Below are 13,122 nucleotides of genomic sequence, written 5' to 3'. Positions count from 1 at the left end.
CTTGTATGTATGTATGTGCATCACATGTGTGCCTAGTGCCAGAAGAGCTCAGAAGAGGGCGTTGGATCCTCTGGAACTTGAGTTATGGATGATTGGGATTAAAGGCCATGGGAATTCTTCTAGCATGTTTCATTTGCATCTGATAACACATTTTTCATTCTCATTTACTTATGTATCTTCTTTTATTGACTTTGTTTTCATCATTTAGGAATACAGAAAAGGAGCAATGTGTGTTTTTGAATTCTAAAAATAGGGTAGAGATGGGAGTGAGTGTAGAGTAAAGGGGCTGTTTGTTCATTTTCTGTTGGGTGCTGTTCACCACTCGGACTGTGGTGAAGGTGCAGGAAGCAGCTGAATGTAGACACACGGTAAGGAAGCTAGAACACGCAGCCAGGTCTTCAGAGCCTCCTTTAGTTCCAAAGAATATTATGTTAAGGTGACTGAAATATTCCGCTCTGCTCTCTCATAGTGTAAATGTGGAAGGAGAATGTCTCTGCCATTGCTCCATGGACAACTGAGCGTTGATGATGGGGAGAATGAAGTGCTATTAATAGTCCAGTGGAAACCAGACCCTGCTTTGTGTGCCTTTATGTGTCTTTATGTGCACGTTAGCTCACTCAGCCCTGCTGTGACTAAGACATAGAGAAGCCAAATGATTTTCCATGCATCATAACCAGAAAGTAGTAGAGGATGGCTTTGAACCCAGGTTCCCTTCTCCAGGACTCAAGCTTTTAACCTTTATGCTTATTGCATCCTTGTTATTGCGGGAAGAGCCTGTGTAATGATAACTTTATCCCCTTCTTTCTCTCCCTCCCTTTCTTTCCCTTCTCTCTCTTTTCTCCTTCTCCTTCTTTCTCTCCTCCCCCCCCCCTCTTTTTTTTTTTGCTGGTCTCTAAGTTGAGATTTTCCTTTTTCAGACTTCCAAATGCTGGGATTACAAGTGTTATCTCACCCTACCCCCCGAGGTTTTCTTTTTTCTTAAGACTGATGCCACATTGCAAATAATTTCTGCAAATCTTTGTTAAATGTTTTTTTTTTTTGGTTTTAATTCTGTTTTTAGATAAGGTGTGAAGGAATCAGACTGTTTCTTTTGTGGCTTCAAGCACTTCAGACAAACTGTGCAGAAGAGCAGGTGCTGATTTTCGCTTGCCTCGTGCCTGGTTTCCCAGCGGTCTTGTCATCCAGGGGTCCCTGCACGCTGGAGACACTCATCAACCCCAGCCCTAGTGTAGTTGATGGTAAGCAGCATTAGCAGGTGTGGCATGCTGAAAAGACTCCTCTAATTTTCATTTTTTATTTATGTGTATGTGCGTGTATATGCGTGTCTGTAAGCGTATGCCTTGTGCGTATGGGTATATGAGAAGGCCCAGGGGTTGGAGTTAGATTGTGAGCCACCTGACATGGGTGCTGGGAGCCAAACTTGGTCGTCTAGGAGAGCAGTGAACCCAGCTCTGTTAACTCTGAGACACCTCTCCATTCCCGAATGCTCTTGAACTTGCCCTGAGGCTTTCCTTGGTGTTGATATGCTTGAATCGAATTGAAGCCCAAAGAGGAATTATTCCTTGTGGTTCACAGAGGATTCCCAAAGATACTATTATCAAAGCCATAGGTTCAACTCACAGTACCCCAAAAGAGGAATAAAAGGCCCGGGGCCAGAGAGTGGTGACATAAACCTGTGATCCTAGCACTGGGCGGGTGAAGGTAGAGGCAGGAGCATCAGGATTTTAAGGTCAGCCTTGATTAGCTAATAAGGCCAGCCTGGTTTATATGAGAGACTCTGTCTTAAAACCAGCCAACCAACCGAGCAAACCAGAACAAAAGAGCTGGAGTCTATTTTCTATTAAATTATAATGAGAAAATTCTGAAGTGACGGAAACATGAGTGGAATGCGGGGGAAGACGTACTTCACATGAGTGGTCTGTGTCGGCTGATGAGACTTAAACCTGCCTTTCCAAACCACATCTGTTGTTCTCACCACTACCGCTTTAAGAGACCATTCACCTTGCTTTGCCAGCTGTGTTTTTTCCATGTGATATGTCTGAAAGGACCGTAGTGGCCTCATTGGACTATTCATGTTCTGTGAGCGAGAGAGAACTTACTGTGTAACACTTAGCATCATTGGACTTTAGGCTCACCAAGACAGACTTTGAATGGGAAAGTGTGGTCCAGCGAGAGCGCGAAGCATCTGAGGACCTCTGTGCTGGGCCCTAAGTCTTGTACATACTGGCTTGAGGTTCAGTTTGAGAAGTTTCAGTAGCTGCATAAATGGGTCATAATAAAGCCCATTTTAAAACCTTATTTAAAATTCAGCTGTAGTGAGTATGCTCTCATTATTTTCTACCTTTCAGCAAAAATATACCCAGAGGAAATCACCCCACTTCTGCCGGCTGTATCAGGGGAGAAGATCGCTGAGGACCAAACCTGCTTTTTTCTTCAAATACTGTTGAAATACATGGTTATTCAGGTCAGAGAAAAATCATAGCTGTTTCACTGATGGGCTTATTTTCATAGGACGGGGAGTTACTGCCTCTTTTCTTTCTGTATGTCTGTATTGCTTTCCCTCAGGCAATCTTATGTAGTGATTCATTAAATGCAGGGCTTGCATTGTTGCTGGGCCACTTTAGCAAGACATGGTGTGAGTACTTTTTGTATGAATTATTGAAGGTATTTTTTACTTTATAAAATATATAAATACACATACATGTATATGTCTGTGTATATATTTTAGTGATTTTATACACAAATGCAGTATATTTACATCATGTTCATACCTCCTGAATCTCCCCATCTCCCCTTCCTCCCTTCCTCCCTCATCCTTCCAACTTCCTTTTTTATTTTATTTTATTTATTTATTTATTTTTTTGAGTCAGGGTCTCGCTGTGTAGCTCTGGCTGGCCTGGGACTTATAGACCAGGCTGACCTTGATCTCCATCCACCTTCCTAGTATGTCACTTCACCCAGCTCCTCTTTAGCATAACCCACTGCATACAGTTAGAGCTGCCCAGATGGGCATCTACTGGGTCATGGGTGGCCTACTATGGGCCACACTGCTAAGAAAATTGATTCTCCACCCAGCAGCTGCCACCTGCCAACAGCTCCTCCTCGGCCATTTCCGAGTGTTGACTGGCTTGAGTTTGTGCAGGCATCCACAGCTGCTGTGACAGGCCCTGCGTGTCTAGGCAACAACTATTTTGTCGTAGTCCTTCTTGCCCTCTCATGTTTAGAATATTCTATCCCCTCTTCCAAGGTTCCTGAGCTATGGGGAAAGCGGTAGTGCAGGTGTTCTTTTGGGGGCCTGAGCATCTGCAGCCACTGTTCTCTATGCCCAGAGCAGTTCTGAGCTGGTGTAGCAACCACCATTCGCTGGATGAAGAAGCTTCTCTGATGAGGGCTGTGAGTGCACGCATCTGTAGGAAAAAGTAAACGTATTTAGACGGTGGTTTGATAGTGTGTCCCTTTAGCAAAATAAGTAGGATCTGCAATTGGGCCTTTGCCATGTCATGGGTTCTTGGCCAGGTTTATAATACCTGCAGTTCTTATCCTCATTTTGAGTTTTGTTGAGATACAGTTTCTTTATATTATTACCAATATTGTTATTTATAAATTTACAATAGGAATTTTAGTAATATTTCCTGTTTTTATACATTAATGTAAACTGTAAATATGTGAATTTTCTTTCTCACATATTATCTAAAGGCTGCAAGCTTGGAGTGGAAGAATAAGGAGAATCAAGATACTGGTTTTAAATTTCTTTTTACATTGTTCCGAAAGTATTATCTTCCTCATTTGTTTCCATCATTTACTAAGTTAACCAACATCTACAAACCTGTACTTGGTAAGTACTGTCTGATCCCGTATGGGTGTCATCCACAGGGAAGCTGTGCAGCAATCCCTGTGACAATTCTAAAGCAAACGTCACTTTACGTTCATACTGAATGGTGATAAGTTGTGCGAAGTTAAAGCTACCTAGTCAACGATTCAACTATGTGAAATGGAAATAAAGAACGCCATGGTTTCTGTAAAAGTAAAATGTTATGATATTTTTGTATGTTTGCTACTTTTTAATGTCATGTTTTGCTTATTCAGTCTCCTCTTACATGTGGTAAGGTTTAGTGATGCCCACACCCTGCTGCATGACTGGGTAGACCACCCAGGGCACGGAGCCGCTGGAGGAGTGCACTTTATGCTGGGGCTTTTACCTACTAGGACAGTGACAGGCGCTTATAGGGGAGATGTTTTTGTGACGGGACAGTCTACGAATAGAAAGCCTCCAGAATACTGGGAAAGAGAAAAGAACATTTAACTTAGTCTCTAAAGTTAACCTTTTATAAGAGATTATGATTCATAGGATGGAATCATCCGTAAAAGTGGTGAAAGTGGTTATAAATCTTCTCCCTATAAAAACAGAAATTAGTTAGATGGGTAATTAAGAGCAGCTTTGGAGAAGGAGAGGTCACAAGGAACTATACTCTGCCTGCAGGACATATGCAACTAATTCACCACACAAGCTCACGCACACACGCTCACACACACACACTCATAAAAAGAAATGGACATCACAAAAGAGAGATTAGCTGAAGCCTGGGGCATTTTTAAAGATGTAGAGGTACTGGGACCTGTGTTTTGTTATATGCATTTTTTTTTCCAAAATTTGTTTCTGACTTTGTGTTATATGTGTTCATTATACAAACACTATACATTGCTGATATTGCTAGGTTGAAAGTTATATATTAAAACTGGTCATGGTGGCCCATGACTTCAGTTTTAGGGCTTGGAAACTTGAGGCAGCAGCAGAATTGTGAAAGAGAAGCCAATCTTAACTATATATAGAGATTCTGTAATGAGAAAGAAGTAACAAAAAGTTATTTATTGTCAATATATTTTGCCTCGTTAAGGTACTCCAGAAATATAAGAAGTAGTTAAGATATGAGGTAGGACTTACAGCAATTCGTGTCTCAAATCTGGCCATACAGTATCCATATTTGATGAAACTTAAGGACTGAATCTCTCTTTTGAAAAGATGAAACATGAGTTTCTGGTTCATTTAGATGGAAAGTCTTGGCTTCCTGAGTTTAGCAATTACAGATTTGTACCACCATGTCTAGCTTTAGATATTTTTGAAGTTCATGTATACTTTTACATTTGTTTTAGTCATAAAATAACATTAAATTAGATATACTAGAAACGAAGATACATTCACTACTATAGTCTCAAATAATTGTAAAAATTGTTAACAAGAGCGGTTAGTGTGGCTATTTACTACTGTCATGTGTAGGCAATAGTGGCCCCCTCTCTTTATTCATATTGAAAGGCAGAATCAGAATCAAACCTGCTAGAACATGCTATTTTTAAACATTTGTAGGTTGTTTGTTTTTATTGCTATCCAAACAACCAAATATGTTTATTAATTGGAACAGTTCATAGGGATTATATAATGTAAAGAATCACTAACTTAATTGCATTTTCTTTCTTTCTTGCTTTCTTTCTTTCTTTCTTTCTTTCTTTCTCTTTCTTTCTTTCTTTCCTTCTTTCTTTCTCTCTTTCTTTCTTTCTTTCCTTCAGAAATCCCCCATTTGAGACCAAAGCCACTATATGTTACTGTAACTCGAGATAATGAAACAATTTACAGTACAAAAATTCCATACATGGCAGCTCGCGTTGTCTTCATTAAATGGATTGTAACCTTCTTTTTGGAAAAGAAGTATCTGACCGCAACACAGAACACTAAAAATGGAGTTGACGTATTGCCTAAAATCATCCAGGTATGACAGCCATCATCTTAAAATCTCTTTCTCTTGCATAATAAACACAGCAGCACATCACAAAGTAATTGTTAGAGCTATGGCTTTTGTAGGTTTGATTTACTGGCTCACTTGTCTGCAGGCCTGAGGTTTCTCAGAGGGAGCTTTGGTCAGAAGCATTTCCTGTGCAGTATTGGAATTGCTATAAGCAGGTAGTTTCAGGGGCAAGCAACATTCTGAGACTCTAGCTCTTGTGGGTACTTCCCTGCCTCCCTTCTTTCTCCTTCTAAGTGTTGTGTTTTCTGAGCACAGGCACAGGGTCCTGCCTTTCCTTCACCAGTTGGAAGGCCCTCATGTTATGTAGCTGTGGCCTGTGGAGAGTGCCCCATGCAGCCTTGGGCATCTCACAGAGGGCTGCTCAGGATCCTGGGGTAGCTGTTGCTTTATGATGCTGTTCCTAGAGAGAAGGCTGCCTTTCTTTGAGGCCTTCAGAAAAGACTTCTCAGTAGGGGGGCCTTCAGGGTGTATACTTGGTAGAGAACTACTGTTTTCAGAGCTGAGCGATCAGTCACATCACTGGGGGGTCATGGCTTCGTATCGGTTGGTTATTGTTGTTTCTTGTCCCCAAGAACAGGGCCAGCAAGTGTAGTGCACTTATCGAAGGTTTGCTGATGTCAAGGAGGCTCCAGAAATAGGACCTTGCTCCAAGCTGGAAAAACACATACTCTGGGGGAGGCAGATCAGTACTTGCTGTATTTCAAGGTCATTGGTGCCTTGGCAGAAGGAGGAGCGCCAAGCAGTTTATAGCCTGTGGATCCATTATAGAGAACTTACTGGAGACCCAGAGGGCAAACTTGTTTTCAAAAGAATCTCGGGGATAGAAGTACAGTAAGAACAACAAAGGTTTTCCTGAGAGAGTTTAAAACAACCCCAAACCCCTTAACTTTGTACTTTGAAAGAAGATAAAGTGAAAACGGTCATGAGTATATTTGTCTCCTTAAAGTTTTTAATTTCAGATCTGAAATACGATACTCTTTCATACATTTCAAGCGCGTGAGCCGAGTGTGGTGGCACACACCTTTGATCCGAGTCTCTGGACTCGGAGGCAGGAGAATCTCCTTGAGTTTGAGACCAGCCTGGTCTATGAAGCATGTTCCAGGACAGCTGGGCTATACAGAACTGTATGTCAAAAACAAACAAGAAAACCTTCTGCCATTATTACAGTGGTCAAAACTGTTTTCAAACAGTATACTAGTTTTATAAAAGACTTTAAGTTCTGTTTCACACAGAATTCACATTTTTGTTACAAAGTACTTTTGCTGTCTATGCAGAGTTTTTGGTTTTCTGTTCCCGGACTGAAACCGTGTCCTCTTCTTGGTCTAGAACTAGTACTTTTGACAGGGGAGAAATCAGCTAACGGTGTGCGTCCTAGACTTAGCATCCCTAGCACTAGGTAAGTCTGGGCTTAACAGACTTTCTGGTTCCATTGTTAGTTGGCTCCTTGTCACTGTGCCAAGAATACCTGAAATAGTCAACTTAGAACAATTTACTGTTGGTTCATACTTTAGAGGTTGGAGTCTGGTCAGTTAGTTCTGTGAGTTTGGTTTTGTCTACCAGGGATTTAAAAAACATTGAGACAGCAAGGCAGCTGAGCGTGTTTACTTGCATAACTCGCTAGTTATATGAATAAAACCACTTTTACTAATTCTGAGACAGTTCTCCCAGTGAGCCACAGGCCAGTGGAGACAATAGTGATATATACAAGCTGACAACTGGAGAATGTTAAACATGTGTCGGTTGACTCCTGCTCTAGTACTCTCTGTTCTTGAACCTTGCAGAGGCAGAGGGGTTCAGAGGGCACCAGGGTGGCAGGGAGATTGAGGTAAGGAATTAGTGGCAGTGTGTAGTTTTCTGAGCCGTGGCAGTGCTGGCCTGGTCATGGTAGGTTGCTTGTTTCACTTAGAAGTCTTCTGCAAGTACCAGAGGACTAAACATCGTCTCTGCATTGACTCTCAGGATGGTCCCATGCCAACAACAGCTTCAAATTCAAATCGATTCTAGAGCATGGAAGCCAGATCTTCTAGAGCCCGTTCCTCACAATTGTACAGCCAGTGCTAGGCAATCTTCTTGGTCTGGAGCTATGTTCAATGACGCAGCATAGCTCTGCATACTAGTCGATTCATATAAACCACCTCAAAACTTAGCGTCTGACAGCAGAACCCCTTAACATTATGTTTTGTTTTTACTTAGTGGGACAGGATCTGACTTGAGACTTCTGATGTATTTCATGGGCCCTTGGGAGGTGATCTTTATCTGGTGAATCTGGTCTGGAGGATCTGAGGTAACGTCATCCACAAGCCTGTTAGTGTTAGTTGGAGAGAAAACTGGCCTCTGTGGAACCAGTCTGTGCTCTCTCACTCACAAGACACGGATTTCTTATCTGTGGAACCAGTCTGTGCTATCTCACTCACAAGACATGGCTTTCTTATCTGTGGAACCAGTCTGTGCTATCTCACTCACAAGACATGGCTTTCTTATCTGGCCACTGGGGCCTCCAAAAGCAATGCTTTAAGAGATGGAGAATGTTAACTGCTAGCCTTTTGAGCCTGGGCCAGGTGATTCTCTACACTTTTGTTATAAGCAGCCTCCCAAGTTTTCACACCTCTGTGACAGTAGAGTAAGTGTGTAAGTATAGAACCCTGGTGCGATGATGGCACACATTGCACTTACACATTAACTTATTCTGTGATTTCACAAATGCAAATTAAGCTTTTTAGCTGACAGGATTTCACAGTCCTCTTCCCTGAAATAACTTAGTAGTTTTTCTGTTAAAGTCACTGAGTTGAGGAAGGATTATTTGGTTAATTAGGAAATTGGTAAGTAGAGGTTTAGGTGTCCATGCTTGACGCCACTGCCGATGAACACCGTACAATGCTCTGTGTAACTGGCGGTCATCAGAGTACTTGGAAACAAGGCAAGCCCTGGGAGGAGGGGTGGATCAGTGGCAGAGCACGTGCTCACATTTATGAGATTGTGCATTTCTTCTCTAGTCCTGCAACATTCACAAAACCCCAAAGGTAATGAGGCAGGTAAGACCCAGTGTGCTAGGTGCTGGCGAGTGAGGCTGTGGACTGCTGAGCCCTCTGATGACATTTTCCAGACTGTCGGTGGTGGTGCAATACAGGAAAAGGTGCCAGAGCTGGATGGTGCCGGGGCCGCAGAGCAGGACAAAAGCCATTCTAACAGTAGCACCTTGTCCGACCGAAGACTCAGCAACTCCAGTCTCTGTAGCATTGAAGAGGAGCATCGGACAGTGTATGAAATGGTGCAGCGGATCCTCCTGTCTACACGAGGTTACGTGAATTTTGTGAATGAAGTATTTCGACAGGTCAGTGTGTGTTATACAGTCATACAGTTGATGGCATCTTTGTTCTTGTTAGTCAGATTCCCATTGCTCTAACACAGGCACAGGGGCATCAGTTTAAATGCAGGTGTATTTTTCTCAGTTCCAAGGGTCTTAGTCCAGGGTCACTTGGTCCTGTTGCTCTGGGACTCTGGCAGGGCAGCATATTAAAGTAGAAACAGGAAGCAGATGAGGCCCGTTTACCTCATGGATGGGTGCAAAAAGGAGAGATCAAGAGATTCAAATCCTACAATTCTCTCTGAGGGCACACCCTGCCATGACCTATAATATCCCACTATATCACACCTCTTAAAGTTTATGCCACTTCCTTGTGGTGCCAAGCCAGGAGCAAGTCACGCATACACTTAGGGGAAGATTGGTGCATTCCAGATGCAAACTGTAGCATTATGGTTCTACTTACAACATGGTAAGCAGTAATATTGATGGTTGGGCCCAAGTTACAGAACTAAATAATGGCCCTTCCAGTCCTACTTGTAGTTTGGCACAAGTTTTTCTGACTCACATTATTTTTTCATCCATATAACAAAGGAAAATTCAAAAATACTTTTACGCTCCCATAGCAAACTCAGCTCGGAGGTTGGTGGGTAGACCTAATGAGCCCAGTGTTCCGAGCGTTAGTGCTCACATAGCCCACAGGTGCTTTCAGAGAGTACAAACTTTCCCCATGTTGTTACGTGACATGAATGGATGTGTGTATATAAATGTGTGTCACAAGAGAAAAGAGCTGGATGAGAAAGGGCGGGCGTAAAGGAGAGAGGGTCTTCATCCAGGACCCCGGAATAACACAACTTAGGTAAGAAAGGAAGAGCTGGGAATTGCTGAAGTAGAAAGCAGGAGCGAGCAGCGAGGGAAAGAAAAGGAAGTGATCAGGAGACGGGCTGCCGTCAAACGATGCCAGAGGTTTGCAGCCGGCTTGTTCCTGAGTAGGGCACAGTAACATCTGGGATCAATTTTGTCTGGCATTTTATGGCTAGCCAGTTTTACTACATTACATTACAGAAGGAGCATTGAAGGAGAAGTGCACCTTTGAACAGTGATTAGAAGCTGCCATCCCAGTGTTTGGGAGGTGGCAGCAGGAGGACCAGGACTTTAATCCAAGCTTCAGCTACATGGCTAGTTTGACATTACTCTGGGCTACATGGGACCTTGTCTCAGAAAACTAAGTAAGTCACTAAATGCATCATTATCAGAAATTGATTAGAATTCATACTGCATAGGCTTGTTTGGTTTTGTATTTAGCAAGTCTTTTACCTTGGTTCCATAGCTGCGCTGGATGTGTCACACTGTGTGTGAGATTGAGTAGCTTCCGGAAGGTATCCCAAAGGCGTTCTCTCTCTCTCTCTCTCTCTCTCTCTCTCTCTCTCTCTCTCTCTCTCTCTCTCTCTCTCTAATTCTTTAAAAATAATGAGTGTGGATTTGTTTGTTTGTTTTGACTTGTCCATGTGGCCAGAGATTAGCTGAGTAGAACAATCCTAGGTCTCTCTTACCCTTAGGAATTTGTAAGCCAAGCCTTTCTCACCGTACGAATCAGAGCCAGGAAGACTTTATAAGGACTTTGGACTTTGGTTCTAAAGTTGAAGCTTTGGCATGAGTACATTTAACATTTTAAAAACTATAATTTTTGCAGTAAGCAAGAAGTTGTAACACAAATAAATACATACTAGAAGAGGAGAAAAGAGAATTGGAAATGAAAAATAGTAATAATCGGGATGTTAATTGAAGTAGAGAAGAAAAGCTCAGTGTATATAGTCTTAATAGCAGAACGGAGGCAGCAGAAGATAGACTAAATCAGGTAAAGAAATGATCTTGCACAGACCTCAGAGTGACAGGGCTAAAAACTGGGACAGGTTGAAGCGGAGTCTAATGAGCAGGCCTGAGACAGCTGGCTTCTCTCCCAGCTCTCTTCTGTGTTGTGTGTTTTCTGTCTAATGAGAGTATCCTGCTATAGCTATAGATGTTCCTTCCTTTTCCTTTGAAAGTCTGAGCATTTGCAGTATTTTTGCACAAACATCATTGCAGCATAACTGCATGCACAAACTAGAGAAGAGAGCCTTAATTGAGAAAATGACTTATTAAGATTCAGCTGCAGGCAAGCCTGGGCATTTTCTTAATCAGTGATTGATGTGGGCGGTCCCAGCCCATTATGAGTGGGGCCATCCCTGGGATCTATAAGAAAGCATGCTGAGGGAAACATACGGAGCAACCAAAGAAGCCAAATTCTTCCCTGGTCTCTGCATCAGCTCCTGCTCCATGTTCCTGCCCTGTTTGAGTATCTGTCCTGACTTCCTTAAGTAATGAACAGTGACGGGATTGCATTCAACCCTTCTTCTTTCTCTCTGACACGCTTTTGGTTTCGGTGCTTATCATGGCAATAGAAACACGACTAAGACAATACAGAAAGTCAAGTCTCGTTGCTCCCTGGTGAAACCACTCATCTGAGAGAGAAGGTGATGGGGAAAAAAACAAAAAACAAAAAACACAAAACATTTTATTGGCAACAAGTCGGAAGATGAAGACTCTTGTGTGTCTTAGAAAATAAGCCGTCTTGTGAGGGGTTGCAGCTACAAGGCTCCATACATAGTGATTTTGGGCATGAGCATGGGTGGGTAGGCCTTTGAATTTGGCACGAATGACAGTATTTCTGCATTTTGGGTAGTTTGCTTTTTTGACACAGACTGTTGTTACCCATAAGTACCAGAGATTCTGATTTTGTTCTGCAAATTTTAAGAAAAGTTGCTGATTAAATAGCTTTATGTCCCATGCCATTTTAAGTCCTTTCCACAGGAATAGCTAACTCTGCAGTTACAAAAGTGTATAGCAGGCATGTTTCATCACAGGGTAGCCAAAAAGCAGCTACTCTGGAGAATCAGGGAAGACAGCTGAAAGAACAAATTTCCCTGAGCAAGACAGTGAAGTGTAACATTTCACAGAGGGAAGAATTTAACCCACCAGGTGACCTCAGTCCTCTGTAGCAAAGCTGGTAGGAGACCTACAGTTGACTGTTAAACTGTGTGATCACCACACTTAGTGATTAGTCTAGCCATGAAGCCAGATTAATTTAGTTAAATTTTCCTCTTTGTAGCATCAGAATACATTTTAGTTGCTATGCATTCCTATAAATTGAATAGTTTATTGTTAAGAAGCTTTCATGGTTTTTAAATTTATTTTGAAAGTTAAGGTTTAATAGCATCATTTCCTTGTTGCCCTTTCTCTCTCCAACCCATCTCCTATCGATCCTCTCTTCACCACCTCTTCTGTGTCCGTCTTTCCTCTCCCATCTCCTTTTCCAATGATAACCACCCGGGAAAGGATAATTCTCCCTCTCAGCAGCTACTCCTTATAATTCTTTATCTAGGAGTGGGACTCCATGAAATTGCCTCCTTTCCAAACTACCATGTCCATCGATATTGCTGTTGATAATATCATTGTTCAGGCTTTGTTGAAACTATAAAGATACAGTCTCAAAGCAGACTTCCGGTTTATCTGGCTTTTACAATCTTTTCATCCTCCTTCAGTGGTGTTCCCTGAGCCTTATGGGTAGGAGTTGTATTAAAGATGTATCTGCTGGGGCTGGGCCCCTCACAGTACATTCATCTAGTTGTATCCACAGCTTTCTGTGATGGCCATGGTCTAATTTTATTAGTTGAATGTTTTTCAAAGTCTGTCTTGGGTAGTGTTACTATGTTGTCTTCTGGTGTCTGCATGACAAATATTTTTTCTCCTTTTTACTACCTACATCTCAACGTACATATGCTTTGGATTTCCTCTTACAAATTCCATGTGGTTTTTTTTTTTTAAAACTTTTTCTTAAATACAATGTTATGCAACCTCTTGTCTTTTGATTATAGCTTTATTCTACTTCAGTGTAACATAGAAACTGCTTTTCTTGGCCATACATCAACAGTCTTACCTTTCACGTTCTAACTGTACTGAGGGTTTTTTGTTTGTTTGTTTGGT

General features: G+C 42.0%; 1 protein-coding gene across 1 annotated transcript in view; it reads left to right on the top strand.

Moving 5' to 3' along the window:
• Ralgapa2 (Ral GTPase activating protein catalytic subunit alpha 2) overlaps positions 1 to 13,122 on the top strand; it is a 270,387-nt gene that overhangs the window by 64,140 nt on the left and 193,125 nt on the right. Inside the window, exons 6-10 of the mRNA XM_032904353.1 lie at positions 1,061 to 1,238; positions 2,349 to 2,464; positions 3,697 to 3,835; positions 5,563 to 5,762; positions 8,902 to 9,129. Of these exons, the coding sequence (XP_032760244.1) occupies positions 1,061 to 1,238; positions 2,349 to 2,464; positions 3,697 to 3,835; positions 5,563 to 5,762; positions 8,902 to 9,129 (861 nt within the window). The remainder of the gene's footprint in view (positions 1 to 1,060; positions 1,239 to 2,348; positions 2,465 to 3,696; positions 3,836 to 5,562; positions 5,763 to 8,901; positions 9,130 to 13,122) is intronic.

The sequence above is a fragment of the Rattus rattus genome, chromosome 5 (genome assembly GCF_011064425.1).
Source record: "Rattus rattus isolate New Zealand chromosome 5, Rrattus_CSIRO_v1, whole genome shotgun sequence".
NCBI lineage: Eukaryota > Metazoa > Chordata > Mammalia > Rodentia > Muridae > Rattus > Rattus rattus.
This window is presented reverse-complemented; position numbering and strand designations above follow the sequence as displayed.